This window comes from Amblyraja radiata, chromosome 17 (assembly GCF_010909765.2).
Source record: "Amblyraja radiata isolate CabotCenter1 chromosome 17, sAmbRad1.1.pri, whole genome shotgun sequence".
NCBI lineage: Eukaryota > Metazoa > Chordata > Chondrichthyes > Rajiformes > Rajidae > Amblyraja > Amblyraja radiata.
In genome coordinates this window covers 45,880,536-45,898,981 of record NC_045972.1, presented here as the reverse complement: position 1 = coordinate 45,898,981, position 18,446 = coordinate 45,880,536, and the positions used below count along the sequence as shown (strand labels likewise).

Here is an 18,446-nt window from a genome sequence, read left to right as displayed (position 1 = left end):
CTGCCTGACCAACTTTTACTGCAAAGCATGTTATGGATATTGCATTCATTAATTGATTCACTGGATCTAAATTTATAAGACCCGTCTTCAGACGTCTTGACCCGAAACGTCACCCATTCCTCTCACGTGCCGGTTAAAGGAATTGCCAATTGTACAAAGGTTTTTATCAACAGCACATAATTTATCAAAAATTTGCAATGTACCTCAATCAACAAAATTATTAGCGATGTGACCAGATAGCCTCAGAATTAAAGGGTGCACTTTTAGAAAGGAGATGAGGGACTTTAGTCAGAGGGTGGTTAATCAGTGGAACATTGCCTCAGAGTGCTGTGGAGGCCAAGTCAGTGGATATTTTTAAGGCAGAGATAGACAAAATCTTGATTAGAACAGGTGTCAAAGGGCATGGGGGGGGGGGGGGGGGGAAGGCAGGAAAATGGGATTAGGAGGTAGAGATCAGCCATGATAGAATGGCGGAGTAGACTTGTTGGGCCGAATGGCCTAATTCTACTCCTATAACTTGTGAACATATGCGATCTTCTGAAGTGTGTTGCATTGTTTCAATGAACTTTAGTGAAACAATTATGTTATTCATGACCAGTGGCCAACTAGTTTTACTTTGTAAAACGATACGACAGAACTTTATTTATCCCAGGAGGGAAATTGATCTGCCAACAGTCATAAAACACAAAATACATGAAACATGAATTAAAGTGACAAGTGGAAAGGATTGGGGATGTGCAAAGATTTGGGGGGGTAGGGAAGGGGGCGGTGGGAGGGGAGTCAGTCTCAGTCAACTCTGTGACACAAGGGGGAGGAGTTGTACAGTCTGATAGCCACAGGGAAGAAGGATCTCCTGTGGCATTCTGTGCTGCATCTTGGTGGAACCAGTCTGTTGCTGAAGGTGCTCCTCAGGTTGACCAGTGTGTCATGGAGGGGGTGAGCCATATTGTCCAGGATGCTCCGCAGTTTAAGGAGCATCCTCCCCTCCAAGACCACCTCCCATGAATCCAACTCCGCCCCCAGGACGGAGCCAGCCTTCCTGATGAGTTTGCAGATCCTGTTGGCATCCGGGGCCCTGTTGGCCCAGCACATGACAGCGAAGAAAATGGCAGTGGCTACCACCGATTGGTAGAACATCTGTCGCATCTTACTGCAGACGTTGAAGGAGCAGAGCATTCTCAAAAAGTACAGCTGGCTCTGTCCCTTCTTGTACAGGGCCTCAGTGTTCCTGGACCAGTCCATGAACAAATACCATGTATCTATCGTAAAAGGAGGAATTCCCACAAAGCCAAGGACAAAGGCAGCTTGTGAACTGCATAATACAATAAATGGGTCAAAAGCTTTCATGATGTATTACCAAACGTTTCAGACCTTTGGCTTAGCATGACCTTTGTAGACTCAATGACACATGCTATTCCTTTATATTGCCTTTCACCTAGTTTATTCTATTGTGAGCATCTGTAGGGCGTTATAATCATTCAAAAGAATAAATATGGGAAGGAGAAAAGGATAGTTAGATTTAATAGATTTAATGTAGAGTTTATTATTTAATTATTCTGACTAGTAATAAATTTTAATTCATCTCAATGGAAATAACAGCAATTCATGCATTTCTGCTGGAATATAATCTTAAATATTCAGAATCTTGCCAAGGCAATTGGTTGTCAGTCAATCCTTAAGATGGTGTAATTTCTACAAAAGAAAAACAAATCAGAATGTAGGAAATACTGTGGGGGGAAAAAGTGCAAAAATTGAATAAGTTTAATTATTGAAAGAACTTTAATAATAATTTAAAAGAATAGATACTTAAGGTTTGCATTATTTCCTGCATAACTTTCAAGTTGTCAACAAGATCAAGACTACGATAGGTTAATTTAGTTATTCCTTCAGCGTGGCAACACAGGAACTTCGGCCCAACATGCCCACACCGACCAACATTTCCCATCTACACTAGTCCCACCTGTCTACATTTGCCCCACTTCCCTCGAAACCTGTCCTATCCATGTACCTGTCTAAATGTTTCTCAAACGTTCAGGTAGTCCCTGCCTTAACTACTTCCTCTGGCAGCTCGTTCCATACACCCACCATCCCTCATGATCCTATAAATCTTTCCCCCTTCACCTTAAACTTATGTCCTCTGGATTAACACAGGTTGTAATACGGAATCCTAAAACTACAAGACATGAAGTTCTTCTGCTCAAGATGGATGTCAAAACTATTAGAAAAATCAATGCAAACCCTAACCTTTAGACTGCTGACAATCTATAAATGTATTTGAATGACTTAGTTCAGATCCCTTGCTAGTAGTTTAAAGGTCAAATCGCTTCATATTTCTTATAATATTACACAAAAAACCTGAAGTACCTTTCTTAAAATGTAATGTTCGCTCGAAATTGTTTTCTATAATACCTTTCTTCTAATTGCTTACGAAAACTTGGTAATATTACCCTTAATTAAACAGGTCGCAATATAATGCAGTTTTGTTAAAATAAAAAAAAATTCCAAGAATCGACAATTATTTTTAGTCATAATCTGCATCATCCTTTGGAATGAGGTTTAATCTGCCCACAAACTAGACGTTGCAATCATCGAAGGGAACAGAGGAAGAAAATAAAGACACAAAACAAGGGATCCCCAGACAAAAGTTCTTTCAATAATTCATACTTTAACACCAGGCCTGTACCCACACTACAATACAGATGTTGATTTGGAGATGTGACTAAAAAAAGGTCCCGACCTGAAACGTCACCTATCCATGTTCTCCAGAGATGCTGCCTGACCCGTTGCATTAATCCAGCATTTTGTGTCTATCTTTGATATGGAGATTGTTCGCCTGAGAGAGGTGTAGTGGAACAGCTAACGGAGCCTCCCTCCTCCGTGTCACTGACCTAGGTAAATCCGGACCTATCTGTGTGGAGTTTGCATGTTCTCTGAGACTGCATGGGTTTCCTCAGCGTGCTCTGGTTTCCTCACACATCCCAAAGAGGTGTTGGTAGGTAGGTTAATTGGCCGCTATAATTAGCCCCCAGTGTGTAGATGCGTGATAAAATCTGTGGGGAGTTGATGAGAATGTGGAGCAAATACAAAATAAGATTAATGTAGGATGAGTGTAAATCATGACTTTGCTGAGGGGCCTGTTTTTACGATTCAATAACTTCAAGACAGTGGCCTCAGAAATAGATTCTCTCAGAAGGTGAGCATGCAGTCAGTGGAGACAGGTTTTTTCTTTCAGCAAGCTTACCTTTCTTTTTAAAATAGGAACAAAGATGAATATTTCACCCATTGCAAAACGTTGAAGAGAACTTAAATTACACAAGTCACGGAGCCATAGAGAGATGTAGCACCGGAACACCTTGACTCACCAAGTCCACACCGACCATTAAGGTGGAGGAAGGAACTGCAGATGCTAGTTTATGCAGAAGATAAGACACAAAAGTTCGATAGAGCTCTAGAGGCTAGTGGAGACAAGGGATATGGGGAGAAGGCAGGCACGGGTTATTGATAGGGGACGATCAGCCATGATCACAATGAATGGCGGTGCTGGCTCGAAGGGCCAAGTGGCCTCCTCCTGCACCTATTTGCTATGTTTCTAAAATGCTGGAGTAACTCGATGGGACAGGCAGCATCTCTGGAGCGAAGGAATGGGTGACGTTTCTGAAGAGTCTGAGAATCTGAAGAAGGGTCTCGACACGAAAGGACGCCCATTCCTTCTCTCCAGAGATGCTGCCTGTCCCGCTGAGATACACCAGCTTTTTTTGTTGTTTCTACCGACCATTAAGGTTTGATACTACGCTTAAAAACAAGGAACTGCAGATGCCGGAATCTTGTGTAGAACTCAAACTGCTGCAGTAACTCAGTGGGTCAGACAGCCTCTCTGAAGGACATGCGCGATAGGCACAGATTCCAGTCTAGCCCCTTCTTCACCCTAATTAACCTACCAACCAACACCTCTTTCGGATGAGCAGCAACTCCACCGCTGTGCCACTGTACCACCCCTTGTTTATTTTTTAAACAAAAATCTTAATACACTGATCGGAATCTAAAATACGCTCAAACCAAATCATTTCCATGTTCCACAGTGTTCTGAAAAGGATCGCAAATGTTTGAACTGCAATCATCATTCTACAGCGATGCCTTTGTGAATTAGAAAATAAAACATTAAAAAAGTAAGTCTACTTTATTTTATACAAAGATCTGACAGACAGTGCGGTAAAACTCAAAAAGATTTTTTAAGGTTTCCCTCGGGTATTTCTTTAATTTGGTTCCTTTGCACTGCAAAGCACAGAAACCACTCACAGCCGGTCCCCGAAGGTTTATCAGCCCTCATTGTTTATCCAAAAACATTTATTTAAGGAAACAGATATACCCCGATAAAACAAGATATCACAACGAATCTAATTTAAAATCCGACAGCTAGGCTTCAATACCACAATCCCAACAATCAATTACCCCTAATTCCATCAATTTGAAAGTATACGTGGACTAGTTTGATCAATGCATGATCTATTTCAAAGTATCTTTCACTCATTTCTCAAAAGACTACTCGATATCAACTCTGAAGGGATGAAGTGGAAAGCTACTACTTGGCTGAATTCCAACCTACCAACGAGATCCAGATTTCATCTGCTTCCAACACTGGCAATATTAGGAACTTCTGAATGCCACATCCCATCCAAGAAGTCACCTCGATACCAGCTCTTCACACTAGATAAGATACTTTTTGGACCCCAATATTAAGGGAACATTCTTTGGGAGAAAGATCAGCCAACCAACAAAAGACTTTTATTTTGCAGCTGGTAGAATTCACAGCTCCAGAGACACAGTTTCAATCCTGACCTCAGCCTGCGTGTGGAGTTTGCACATTTAGTTTAGTCAGTTTAGAGATGCAGCATGGAAACAGGCCCTTCGGCCCACGGAGTCCGCACCAGCCAGTGATCGCTGCACATTAACACTATCCGACACACACACTAGGAACAATTTATACGTGCACCAAGCCAATTAACCTACATACCTGTAGGTGTGGGAGGAAACCGAAGATCTCAGACAAAACCTATGCAGTCATGGGGAGAACGTACAAACTCCATACAGACAGCACCCATAGTCGGGATCGAACCCGGGTCTCCGGCGCTGCAAGCACTGTAAGGCGGCAACTCTACCGCTGCGCCACAGTATCGCCCGGTTCTCCCAGTGACTGCCTGGGTTTCCTCCGGGTGCTCCACTTTCCTTCCACATCCCAAAGACGTGCGGGTTTGTAGGTTAACGTGCCTTCATATAATTGCGCCTAATACGTAGGGGGAGTGGATGAAAAAGTGAGATAACGTAGAACTGGTACCAATGAGTGATCGATGGCCGGTGTGGATTCGGTGGGCCAAAGGGCCCATATCCATACTGTATCTCAAAACTAAATTAAACTTGAAGGCAGGCTGCAAAATGAGCAGGCCATCGGGCACTTTCAGCGGCTATGGAGAAAATAAACAGCGTGTCAGAGTGATCAATTACAAGATGCACAAACTTCCTGCTGGTTCTGTCATGAGTCTCGTTATTTAGACCTGTGGTACATCGCCACCAATTGCATTCAAAATGTAGGTAAAAAGCATTAAACAATAGGATTCATCTATTCCTTCTCATTAGTCAGTGATCTCTCCAAAAAAGCGTACACGTGTGGTGGCTTAAAAACCAAAGCAAGATCAAGATTGCATGGCAAGGAGATTTTTAGTTACACAGAGGGTGGCGAGTGCTTGGAACGCGCTGCCAGGGGTGGTGCTCAAGGCAGTTACGAAAGTGGCGTTTAAGAGTCTTTTGGCTAGACACATGGATATACAGGGAATGGAGGGATATGGATTGTGCGCAGGTAGATAGGAGAAGGTCTTGGCATCATGTCCGGCACAATCACTGTGGGCTGAAGAGCCTGCTCTTGTTCTGTACTGTTCTATGTTCTAAGACTAAAACAAAGCAAGCTACGGTAGATGCTAGACATTTTACATATAAACTGAACATTTTGGTGAAACTAAATGGATTAGGTAACATCTCTGTTGAAAGAAAACAAACAAATGAATGTTTCAGATCAAGAACCTTTTGTCAATACTGGACTAGTTAAATGTAGAGAGAAATACAGTGGTTGGGGGGGGGGGGGGATATGGAGAGAACTGGGGTGGTGGGCAGATTAGCATTAAGAGTGTGCTGACATGAGATTAAGAGCTCTAGGGCAAGAGGAAAGGTCATGGTAATGGGCAACAAAAGGTCAATCCGATGGAGACATTAATTCAGAATTATTTGAAATTACCAGAGGAATGTAAAGGAGTGAAACATTAGAGTTAAAATAAAAATGCTGATCATTCAAAGTTGGACATTCCCAGCAAGGAGGCAGCTCGAAGGCTGTAAGGCTAAAATGTGCCTCATCAGAAGATGAGGTGTAGATCCGTAGCCTTCCAATGAAACGTGGAGTATCTTAGATTAGATAGCCTTTATTGTCATTCAGACCGAAGTCTGAACGAAATTGCAGCAGTCATACATACAATACAATACAATATAAAACAACAATAAACACATATTAACATCCACCACAGTAAGTCCACCCAGCATCTCCTCACTGTGATGGAGGCAAAAGTCTTTAGGTCTGCAGTCTCTTCCCTCCTCTTCTCCCTCTGCGCTGAGGCGATCCCCCACCGGGCGATGTTAAAAACTGTCCCGCGGCTCAATCACCGCGCCCCGGGGTGGTCGAAGCTGCTGCCCACCAGTCCTGCTGACGCAGCCGCTGGCCCGCGGCCAAACCCCGGACTCAGGCCACCACCGCCAGAACACCGTCCCAGCCACCCTCACGTGAGTATCGTGCCGTCTTCAGCCTCGGGCTGGGCCGCCCCCGACATGGGCGCCGTACCTCCCTCGGGCTGGGCCGCCCCGACATGGGCGCCGTACCTCCCTCGGGCTGGGCCGCCCCGACATGGGCGCCGTACCTCCCTCGGGCTGGGCCGCCCCGACATGGGCGCCGTACCTCCCTCGGGCTGGGCCGCCCCGACATGGGCGCCGCTCCTCCCTCGGGCTGGGCCGCCCCGACATGGGCGCCGCTCCTCCCTCGGGCTGGGAACGCCGTACCTCCCCGAGCTCGGCCACTCCGACGGGAGCACCGTTCCTTCCTCGGGCCAGGCCGCCATCCCGGGAGCGTCACAGCCCCTCACGGAAGCACTGTTCCAGCCCCGAGCCGGGCCGCCCTCACGGGAGCGAGTCCTGGCGGGCTCTGCCTCCTGAGCCTCGAGGTCGCCAGCTCCGCCATTAGGCCTCAGCGCAGACGGAGGCAGAGAAGGGGAATACGACAAAAAAGTCGCATTCCCCCGCAGGGAGAGACAGCAAGCCCCGTTTCAACCCCCCCCCCCCAAACACAAACTAAAAACCAAAACTAGACTAACCAAAAACGAAATAAACAACACAAAAAACACAAAACAAACAGGACTGCCGGTGAGCCGCTGCAGCCAGAGCCGCGCCGCCACTTCAAGAAACAGCCCCATGCAGTCACACAGGGTATTCAGTTGAAGTGATTCCTGTTCCTTCCATTGGAAAAGACTGCAAACTGTACAGCCTGTTGGATGATATCACTCTCTCAGTCCTTCTCCCAAGTTCACTGTGCTTCTGATTAATTTTAGAATGTATGCCTCCATGTCACCTTCCCCCCAGCTAACAATAAAACTTCCTTTTCATCTGCTTTGATCTGTTGTTTTCACACCTTACCCTTCTCTAGTCTCTCTCTCCCGACTCTCAGCCTGAAGAAGGGTCTCGACTTGAAACATCACCCATTCCTCTTCCAGAGATGCTGCCTGTCCCGTTGAGTCACTCCAGCTTTTTGTGTCTAATTGGATGAAGGATGTTGACCAAAAACACAGACTGCCCATTTCCCTCCACAGATACTGCCTGACTCGCTGAGTTCTTCTAGCTGCTCTCATTTTATTTTGCTCCAGATGCCAACATCTGCGCTTCTGTGCACCAAACTCCTATCCGGTTGCTAATTTGGGAAAGTCACCAGAATTGGTGTACTACTTTCAGTCCCCCCAAATTAATTGACTGCTGCAACCCTCTACAGCATTCCGTATGTATCGTAATCAGGCCTCACTAAGAAAACGGCTCGAACTAGCAAGATGCAGAAATGTATCTGTAGCTTCCTCAGAGGATGCAAACATCTGGTTATGAAAAATGGATGTTTCAAAACAATAACGTGCCGGATCATGTCACTCTAATTCACAACACTCTGATTCTACCGGGCTGGTTTTCCACATGTATATTCCCAACACAGGCCTTTGCCCACCGGGATCACATTTTGAAACCACAGTGGTGCTCCCTGCAATATGTGCTCCCAGCACGAACAATTCCATGACAGAAGTCGCACAATGCCGGAAAAATCATCCCTTTGACTTGGAATGAAAACACACCCAAAAAGAACACTTGCAATTAGTATAAACGGCCTAAGCAAATATATGCACAAGAAGCGGAGATAGCTGAAAGTAAACATACCATGCTTCTTGCGACTCGCTGGCAAATTGTGCTCCCAGCATCTCTTTTTGCGAAACACTGATCCTTGCAAACACGTATAACAAACGTAATGAGGAGCAGAATGATGTTCATGCTTCATTGTGCTTCTGCTAAATAACTGGAGCTTTTACTGCAAGAGGAAGTTTATGTTGACAATACCACTACACGAGGGATGTCCATATTCCTAATTGGCCACTCTCGACTATGTTCAGTGTAGGAAGGAACTGCAGATGCTGCTTTACACCGAAGATAAACTCACTCTTTTGAATCCTACATACAAAATGCTGGAGTAACTCAGCGGGACAGGCAGCATCTCTGGAGAGAAGGAATGGGTGACGTTTCGGGTCGAGACCCTTCTTCAGACTGAGCCTGAAGAAGGGTCTTGACCCAAAACGTCACCAATTTCTTCTATCCAGAGATGCTGCCCGTCCCGCTGAGTTACTCCAGCATTTTGTGTCTATCTCAACTATGTTATACCTGCCTGATGCTCAATATTCTATTTAATTAAATGATAGACAATAGACAACAGACAATAGGTGCAGGAGTAGGCCGTTCGGCACTTCGAGCCAGCACCGCCATTCAATGTGATCATGGCTGATCATCCCCAATCAGTACCCCGTTCCTGCCGTCTCCCCATATCCCCTGACTCTGCTATTTTTATGAGCCCTATCTAGCTCTCTCTTGAAAGCATCCAGAGAACCGGCCTCCACCGCCATCTGAGGCAGAGAATTCCACAGACTCACCACTCTCAGTGAGAAAAAGTGTTTCCTCGTCTCCACTCTAAATGGCTTACTCCTTATTCTTTAGAGCTGTTTTAATATGTAAAATATTTGCAAAAAATTGTTTGTATAATTATACATATCAAATATATAATTAACAAAGTGGGGAAAAGGAAAATCAACATTTAAGATGTATGTCACTTATCTAAAATGGAAGATTGGAACAAAGGGTGTCAGGGGTTATGGGGGGGAAGGCAGGAGAATGGGGATTAGAGAGAAAGATAGATCAGCCATGATTGAATGGCGGAGTTGACGTGATGGACCAAATAGCCTAATTCTGCTCCTCGAACTTATGAGCTATGCTGGAAAGAGTGCAGAGAATAATTACGAGGATGTGACCAGGACTTGAGGACCTGAGCTATAGGAAGAGGTTGGGAAGGCTAGGACTTCATTCCTTGGAGCACAGGAGGCTGCAGGGTGATCTTATAGAGGTGCATAAAGTCATAAGGGAAATAGATAGAGTGAATGCCCAGGATAGGGGAATCAAATACCATAAAGATATAAGTTTAAGGTGCGAGGGGAATGATTTAACAGGAAACTGAGGAGCAATTTTTTTCCACTCAGTGGATGGTGGGCATGCGAATTGTCCAGCCAGAGGAGGTACTTGAGGCAGGTACTATAACAGCATTTAAAATACTTAGACAGGTACGTGGATAGGAAATGTTCAGATGGATGTGGCCAAATGAGACTAGCTTTGCTAGGGCACCTTGGTCTGCATGGATGAGTTGGGCCGAACGGCCCGTTTCCATGCTGTACGAGTTTACGACTCTAAGAGGAAACAATCTTTGATAGGACATAACAAAACTAAATGAAAAAGTTAGAATAACTGGAAATTATGGGAAATTATGCAATTCAAAGAACAAAGACAGTGGAAATGGCCAACTAAAGCAATAAAAATTACAAATAGCGAAGGAGGCTCATCAGAGAAAATAGTTAACGTGGGTCAGCAGTCTGGTAAAAAGCCAATCTATGTTCTATGCGAGGTTCCAAGGTCCACAACAACACTTCCCCAACATTAGAAACCTCCCTCAGGTCAAAAGGCAGACTGTAAGAAAATGTCAGAGGCAGCCAAGATCTGAAGTTGCTGAAACAATGCTTAAGCCAAATGCTGTATGTTACTTGGTTGAAAGATAATAAACCTGTTTTGTGTTTTTGTTTAAACAGGAAGCTAAAGACGGAGTCAAATTGATAATTTAGGGAATAAATAATAAAAGACCAAAGGAAATCGTCAAAATAATCATCCAATTGGAACTTGGACATTGCAAAAAAAATGTTTTTTAATTGCAGGTTATTCAATTGAAATTATTACTTCCATGTTCATTTAAAAGTGTTTAGACTTTGAACAATGACATGAGAGAAAGTAAATACAGAGACTTATCCGTTATGTTTCCTTGGCAAAATGCCAGTTCTAAAATGCCTACGGCAGCTGAACGCTTACATTCTGAAATCAAGAATTTCCAGCATCTTAATCATGTATAGTCTTTCCACTGACTGGATAGCACGCAACAAAAAAAGCTTTTCACTGTACATCGGTACACGTGACAATAAACTAAACTAATTTCTAATTCTATCACTATCTGATGCTTCCACACTAATTTCTTTGCTCTTTTGATGCATCAGATGCGTCATCTAGCAATTACGGCTGATTTAAGACAAAATTTACATTGTACAGTAAACAAATGCAAAGAGCTAATGAAACAATTAAGATATTAACAGAATAAAGACAGGGGCAAAATAATTAAGCTATCATAAGTTTGGAAAGACATGCCATTTTGCCACAGAAGGCTGTGGAGGCCAAGTCAATGGATATTTTTACGGCGGAGATTGGTAGATTCTTGATACGTACGGGTGCCAGGGGTTATGGGGCGAAGGCAGGAGAATGGGGTTGAGAGGGAAAGATAGATCAGCCATGATTGAACGTCAGAGTAGGCTTGATGGGCCCAATGGCCTAATTATTCTCCCATCACTTATGAACCTACAACTCATTTGCTATGAATGAAATTTGACACCGCCTTTGGAAAGAAACTAATAGCAAGCTGAATACTTGCTAAGTATTGGACTGAATAGCACGCAACAAAAGCTTTTCACTGTACCTCAGAACACGTGACAATAAACTAAACTGAACTGAAATAAAAAAGTACCTTGCACATATGGAGACGAGAGATACGTAGTGACATGACCATAAGGGTTTACATTGGGTTAGATGTTGGTCTAAAAGCAACAAAGAGGATAATAATAATGCTGTTATTTTACACAGCAGCTTCAGGGAAAGGAATAAGATCTAGAATTCCCCACCACAGTTAAAGTTTTTTCCACATTTATTTTTAATACTTTTTCTTAAACATGTTTTTTTTCTAAACTTCACTGAAGCTCATTTTACCTCTCAGCGTCTGATCTGACATTGAGCTCACCTTCTCTAAATGTACACTTGCCTCTGAGTGCATGCCGTTTATTTCTCAATCCATCTACCTGATTGATCCTTCAGTCAGGACACAGATGCCCCGTTTCAACGGACACCTTCTGCAACTTAACCCATAAAAGGTTAAAAATGAAAACGTACAAAGTCAAACCTGACGAATAAGACACACATTAGATACCCTGCTCCAGCAAAGACTGTGCATTTTCACATTTTTCACATGACAAACTCATTGCTCAGTTACATTTACAAAGGGGAAACATGGCAAAGCAATTATTCAAACTGATACTGTTTTAAAAATCAGACATTTAAATGACTCTACAAATCCGAAATGCTATACAATTGAGTTCAAGTCTATGAGAAAAATTAATGGAACAACTCTACTCTAACAGTTAACTAATATGAAACGTGTACTGATGTTATGCTGTATCACATAATGTTAGTGTCAATGAATATATTAAATCAATTTCAAACTATTGAAATACAAAAATATTTTTTATTTTAAAACATTTTATAAAAAAACATTAAAGATTCCATTTGAATGAAACACGTCTGTACAATCAGATTAACTTTTAAAAAAAACTACAAAAAAAGGCAAATCAAAAGAAGTATTTTCCCCTGGATTAAACTCCTCCCACACAGCTTTGTACCAATAATAGCCTCTAAAAAATGGATATTAATGGTTAATTTCAAGTGCCAGACCCAAGACAAACCTTTATTTAGCATTGTACATAAAGATTAGTTTAGTTTAGTTTAGAGATACAGCGTGGAACAGGCCCTTCGTCCCACCGGGTCCCCACCGACCAGCGATCCCGGCACATTAACACTATCCTAAATACAGTACGGACAATTTACATTTATACCAAAACAATTAACCTAGAAACCTGAAACCGAAGATTTCAGAGAAAACCTTTGCAGTCACAGGATGAACGTACAAACTCCATGCAGACAGCACCTGTAGTCGGGATCGAACCGGGGTCTCTGGCGCTGTAAGTGCTGCAACGCAGCAACTCTACCGCTGCACCACCGTGACCGCCCCGGATGTACAACATCGAAATTACATGTTTCCAATTCACAAAAAAGGTATTAAGACCATAAACAGAAAAGGTCATTTTATCGCTGGTGCCTTTTAATGGAAATGCTGCATCAAATTATTTCTGCCTGTTGCGATATGTTAGTGGTCAGTGACCTTGATATCTTTTCTCCGGAGTAATAAAAGGTTTATGTTATAACTGAGGATTTCCATCAGCAGTCAGTGAGAATAAAAAGCCACAACGTCTGATCAAAACGACCAAACCAGTGTGTAAGAACTGAAGTGTATCAAAGAAAAATACAAGACAGGAATTAAAAAAAGAGATTCGGAAAATAAAATGGAAATAATTGGGCGCAGCGGTAGAGTTTGTGCCTTACAGCGCCAGAGTCCCGGGTTCATTCCTGACTACAGTTGCTGTCTGCATGGAGTTTGTACATTCTCCCCGTGACCTGTGCAGATTTTCCTCCCACACTCCAAAGGCGTACTGGTTTGTAGGCTAATTGGCTTGGTAAAATTGTAAATTGCCCCTAGTGTGTGGAGGATGATGGTAGTGTGAGGGAATCGCTGGTCAGCGCGGACTCGGTGGCCGAAGGGCCCGTTTCCATGCTAAATCTCTAAACTAAACCAACATTCACAAGATCTACCCAGTGCATAAAGATCAAGAAACATTTATATCTAATTTAAAAATAACTGTTAGCACAACCTTAACATTTACAGTCTATCATTTATGCCATAAAATCCAGTATTTGCATGCAGTCTTATTAAAAGAGCCCATTCCTTTGACAAGTGCATGGGGTGTGATCCTTTGTTATATTATTTACTCTTTAAATGAACCTCGTGCACATGACATGTGGATGATAATTTTGAAGCCTCATTCTTTCCAACAATTTGTGTTTCCACATGTATTAAATCATTAGAAGAATAGATCAGGTAGATGCAGAGTGTCTTGTCCAGAGTAGATGAATCGAGGACCAGAGGACATAGGTTTAAGATGAAGGGGAAAAGATTTAATCGGAATCCGAGGGGTAACTTTTTCATACAAAAGGTTGTGGGTGTATGGAGCAAGCTGCTAGAGGAGGTGGTTGAGGCTGGGGCTATCCCAACATTTAAGAAACAGTTAGACAGGTACATGGATAGGACAAGTTTGGAGGGATATAGACCAAACGCAGGCAGGTGGGATTAGTGTAGCCAGGACAAGTCGGGCTAAAGGGCCCGTTTCCACGCTGTATCACGCTATGACTCTAGTACGCGTGTCTAAGGGTCGGTGCGAAGGCAGGAGAATGGGGTTAGGAGGGAAAGATAGATAGGCCATGATTAAACGACGGAGTCGACTTGATGGGCTGAGTGGCCTAATTCTGCTCCTAGAACTTATGAGCAATAATTTCATATTACAAACAAGAAACTTGTTACTTAAATCAAAACGGGACTAAAGTTCTCAAAAATGGGTGCATCCTGCACGTCATTTCAAACATCAAACAGTGCAATTGAAGCAATTTTCAAATATAAAATGATAATTTAAACAAAAAACTCCCCTTAAGGGGGAAAAAGTCTCACACATTAGAGATTAATGACAGATAAATAGAAATGGAAATTCAATATTAAAAGTAGAATAAAGATGTCCAAAAAAACACATTTACTATTCATTTGCTGTACCAGGACAGAAAGTTTAATACTTGACATCTCCTAATTTAGCTAATCTCACCTAAAATAGTATCAAGAATCCTGCAAGTGTCTTCAGATAAGACCCACGTGCACAGATCTCCTGTAGACAAACAGGTTAAAAGTAGTTACTATTGCTGGCCCTGATTTGCTGTAGTTTTTATCCCCACCCTCCCAATCTCAATTGTCCGTTTCCCCGCCCCACAATCAGTCTGAAGAAGGGTCCAGACCCGAAACATCACCTATCCATTTTCTCCAGAGATGTTGTTTAGTTACTGCAGCACTTTGTGTCTACCTTTGGTATAAACCAACATCTGCAGTTCATTTTTATGACATTAAAAGCAGTCAATGGCTGGCTTCAGACTTCAGAGCTGGTCTGAAGGGATATTGCCACTACACAATCAAAATAATCTCCTTCAAGATGAAAGAGCCTTAAATAATTTACACCAAGGAATTTTACTGTAACATTAAAATCTTGCTCATTTTGATTGTCACTATTATTCAAGTTTCAGTAACAGTTCTGTCACTTACAGACAATCAAACTAAGCTGTAAAATCGTGATCAATAGATTATAAGTGGTCACCAGAATAACAAATGGAAGAACCTTGTTCTCTGGGATAAACTGATGCTTGTATTATTTCTGAGGCACTATTTTAGAATACAATATACAAACTGAAAAGCACAGTCAATTTACTTTCATTTAAAAAAAAAACGAAAATCAGAACGTATTCCTATCTTGCATTCATATTGCTACATGTAATACCAGAAAAACCAAATCCTACAATGGTTTTTTGGAAGTTTTAGGTGGAAATTGAAACATTTAATAGTCTATTCCAAAATACAACCAATAGTCACAGGCTTTCAAAATTGATAGAATTATTGCATGATTTTACTTCGGAGTCACGTGAGTGACTACGTGAAGAACCCCGCCAGGACGCATGCGTGTCATATCGCTACACGCATTGCGAAACGTCAGACGCGGTGGAAGGACGTTCCCCCGCGGCGGCAGTTTAAAAGCCGCTAATTGCAGGTAAGCGTTTACTCTGCGGTCTTTTTTGTTCCCATTTCCAACCACAGGTAGGAAAATGGAGAAAACAAAGAAGACAAGGGCTGCGACAAAGCTGGTGAGGGAGGACCGCGGAGTAGCGGGAAGCCAGAAACAGCAGCTAACGGCACTTGGATCACCCGTAGTGGGATCAGCTGTGCCCGATGTCGCCTCCGCACCGGCCTAATTCAAGCGGCAGGGCGGCAAGGCTAGACACAAAACTAACAAGGTCGTGGACTCAGAGGAGTCCGACTTTGAACCACTGCGGGCGGCCAGCGACCGAGAGCGCTGGACCCGAATTGAGCGGTGTATGGAGCATTTGCTCCAACGTGACAGACTCCGGGAGATGGAGTCGGGTCACTGTGGGCCCTATGGTAAACCCACAGCAGTACCTTTTCAAGGGCTGCACAGTGCCCTCATCGGAGGGGAGCACTGCGGGTCAGTGCTGGGCTGACCTGGAAGAGGGGTCCGCAGAAGAAAAGACAAGTGTGCATGGGGTGCAGGAAAAAGAGAACTTACTGGACATGGTGGTTAATTTTATACAGCCGGAACAGACTGGACAAAATCTGGAGCCAAAGCTTGCTGCCAGTATAGACTACATGTCTCTAAACCAGTTACAAGAGCAGGCTGTACTGGACACCACAGGAAGACACCTGGCACCGGGCAATTGCATATCTCTGAACGTTCCAATAGTTAACAACTGTATATGGAAACACATTGGAACAGGAGTCAGGAGCATGGATGTAAAATTGCAAAAAGTACTGAAAGTACTGACCGCAGGGATAACAGCATTTGCCCGTACAGTGGACGACAGGAACATGTCCCAGGATCAACAAGATGCACTGGCACTATTCTGCAACACCCAGCATGAAATAAATAACATCAGGAAAAGTGCCATTCAACCCACACTGAACCCAAAATTCACGGGACTGTGCAAACCTGGGACCACGAAACCACCCATACTTTTGTTCGGAGGCAACCTATCGAAGCAGGTAAAAGAGCTCGATGAGGAAGCCAAAACCTTGGGATTAATAAAAGGAACACCATCAAAAACCCACTACAGCCAAAGACAGCATCCCTACGCACCCACCAGCAGAACTGGTGAAAGCTCGAAGGCACGGTATTTCAAACATCAGTCTTTTTTAGGCCATGGCCCAGGCCGGCCTTCTTGGAAGATGCGGGGAACCCCAACGCCAACCAAACCGAAAAACCAGACACCAGCGCAACAGCAACAGCGGAAAAACTACAAAAAGAAGTAAACCTGCCACTGGTAACAATGGAGGTAGGTGGGTCTGGTTCCCTAAAAAATATGGAGAGCATGGAGGTTGGGGGGGGGGAGACTACACTGGGTTTTGAATGCATGGAGCATATTAACAACCGATACTTACATCTTAAGCAGTATCCAAGGATATACAATAGAGTTTATACACAAGTACAGCCCTCCAGTTCAACATATACTGAACCGAGTGTTCGTGCTCTCTGATAAAGAAAAATCAGAAGCACAAGCTGAACTGGAGCGGCTCTACAGTCCAAGGTGTAATTGAGATAACTCAACACGAACCATTAGAATTCGTGTCCAATATTTTTACCAAAATCAAAAAAGATGGTGGTTGTCGCATCATCATCGATCTAACAAAATTGAATACATTTGTACAATATATTCACTTTAAAATGGAAACCTTTGTTACTGCTAAACAATTAATTTCCAAAGGTTACTTCATGGCCAGCATCGATTTAAAAGATGCTTACTATACAGTGCCTATACGAGGTGACCACAGATGTTACTTAAAATTCAACTGGATGGGACAACTTTGGCAGTATAAAGCACTGCCAAATGGGCTATCATCAGCCCCCAGGCTGTTCACAAAAATTTTTAGACCAGCCCTAGCATTTCTACAGAAACGTAAACACATGGTTATGGCATATTTAGATGACATACTCATTGTGGGCAAAACTTTGGAATTGGCCATACAGACTGTAACAGCCACAAAACAGCTATTTGAAAAACTGGGATTTATCATCCATCCAGTTAAATCTAAACTAATGCCGTCCACCACTATGGACTATTTGGGATTCACCATTGACTCAGTTCACATGATGGTGACACTACCTAATGGAAAGGCTAGAGATTTAATAGAGGCTTGCAATAACCTCATTGACATCAGAAAACCATCCATCAGATTGGTAGCAAAAGTAATTGGTAAAATAGTGGCTGCTTTCCCAGCCACACAATTTGGACCTCTACATTACCAAAACTTACCGAGAGCAAAAATACAAGCGCTCAAAATTAATGCAGGTCACTTTGACAGACCTATGAGACTACCAATCCAAGCCAAAACGGAACTAATATGGTGGATAGACAACATCTGGCTTTGTTCAAACCCAATCATTGTCAGTAACCCTTCCATGGTACTACAAACTGATGCCAGTGCACTTGGGTGGGGAGCCACCAATACCATCACCAGCTGTGGAGGGAGATGGACTGCACAGGAGGCATCTTTCTTACTCACACTGGGCATAAACTACTTGGAAATAGTTGGGTGCATTCCATGGCCTAAAGTCATATTGTACTGGGTCATATCACCAGCATGTTCGACTACAAATAGACAATACCACCGTGGTAGCATACATTAACCACATGGGTGGAAACAAATCGATATCATGTGACAATCTGGCTAATTCAATTTGGCAATGGTGCATCCAAAGAGATATTTGGATATCAGCCACTTACCTACCAGGGAGACTAAATTTAGTGGCAGACACCAGGTCACGCAAATTTAATGAAAACACCGAATGGATGTTGAACAAAATAGTATTTGCTGATATTACAGCAAAATATGGAACACCAGATATCGATCTATTCGCATCCAGACTAAACAACCAGATACCAAACTATGTTTCATGGGAACCAGACCCTGGGGCAGCAGCGACAGATGCATTTTCGCTGCATTGGGGGAAATTGTTTATTTACGCATTCCCTCCTTTCTGCCTCATCAG

General features: G+C 43.1%; 1 protein-coding gene across 9 annotated transcripts in view; it reads right to left on the bottom strand.

Moving 5' to 3' along the window:
* znf423 (zinc finger protein 423) overlaps positions 1–18,446 on the bottom strand; it is a 360,940-nt gene that overhangs the window by 316,529 nt on the left and 25,965 nt on the right. For 4 of the 9 annotated variants that reach the window (XM_033036375.1, XM_033036372.1, XM_033036374.1 and 1 more), the window contains one exon: positions 14,448–14,507. The exons of the other annotated variants lie outside the window; for them this stretch is intronic. In XM_033036375.1, coding sequence (XP_032892266.1) covers positions 14,448–14,507 — 60 coding nt within the window. The remainder of the gene's footprint in view (positions 1–14,447; positions 14,508–18,446) is intronic. 9 annotated transcript variants of the gene reach the window in all.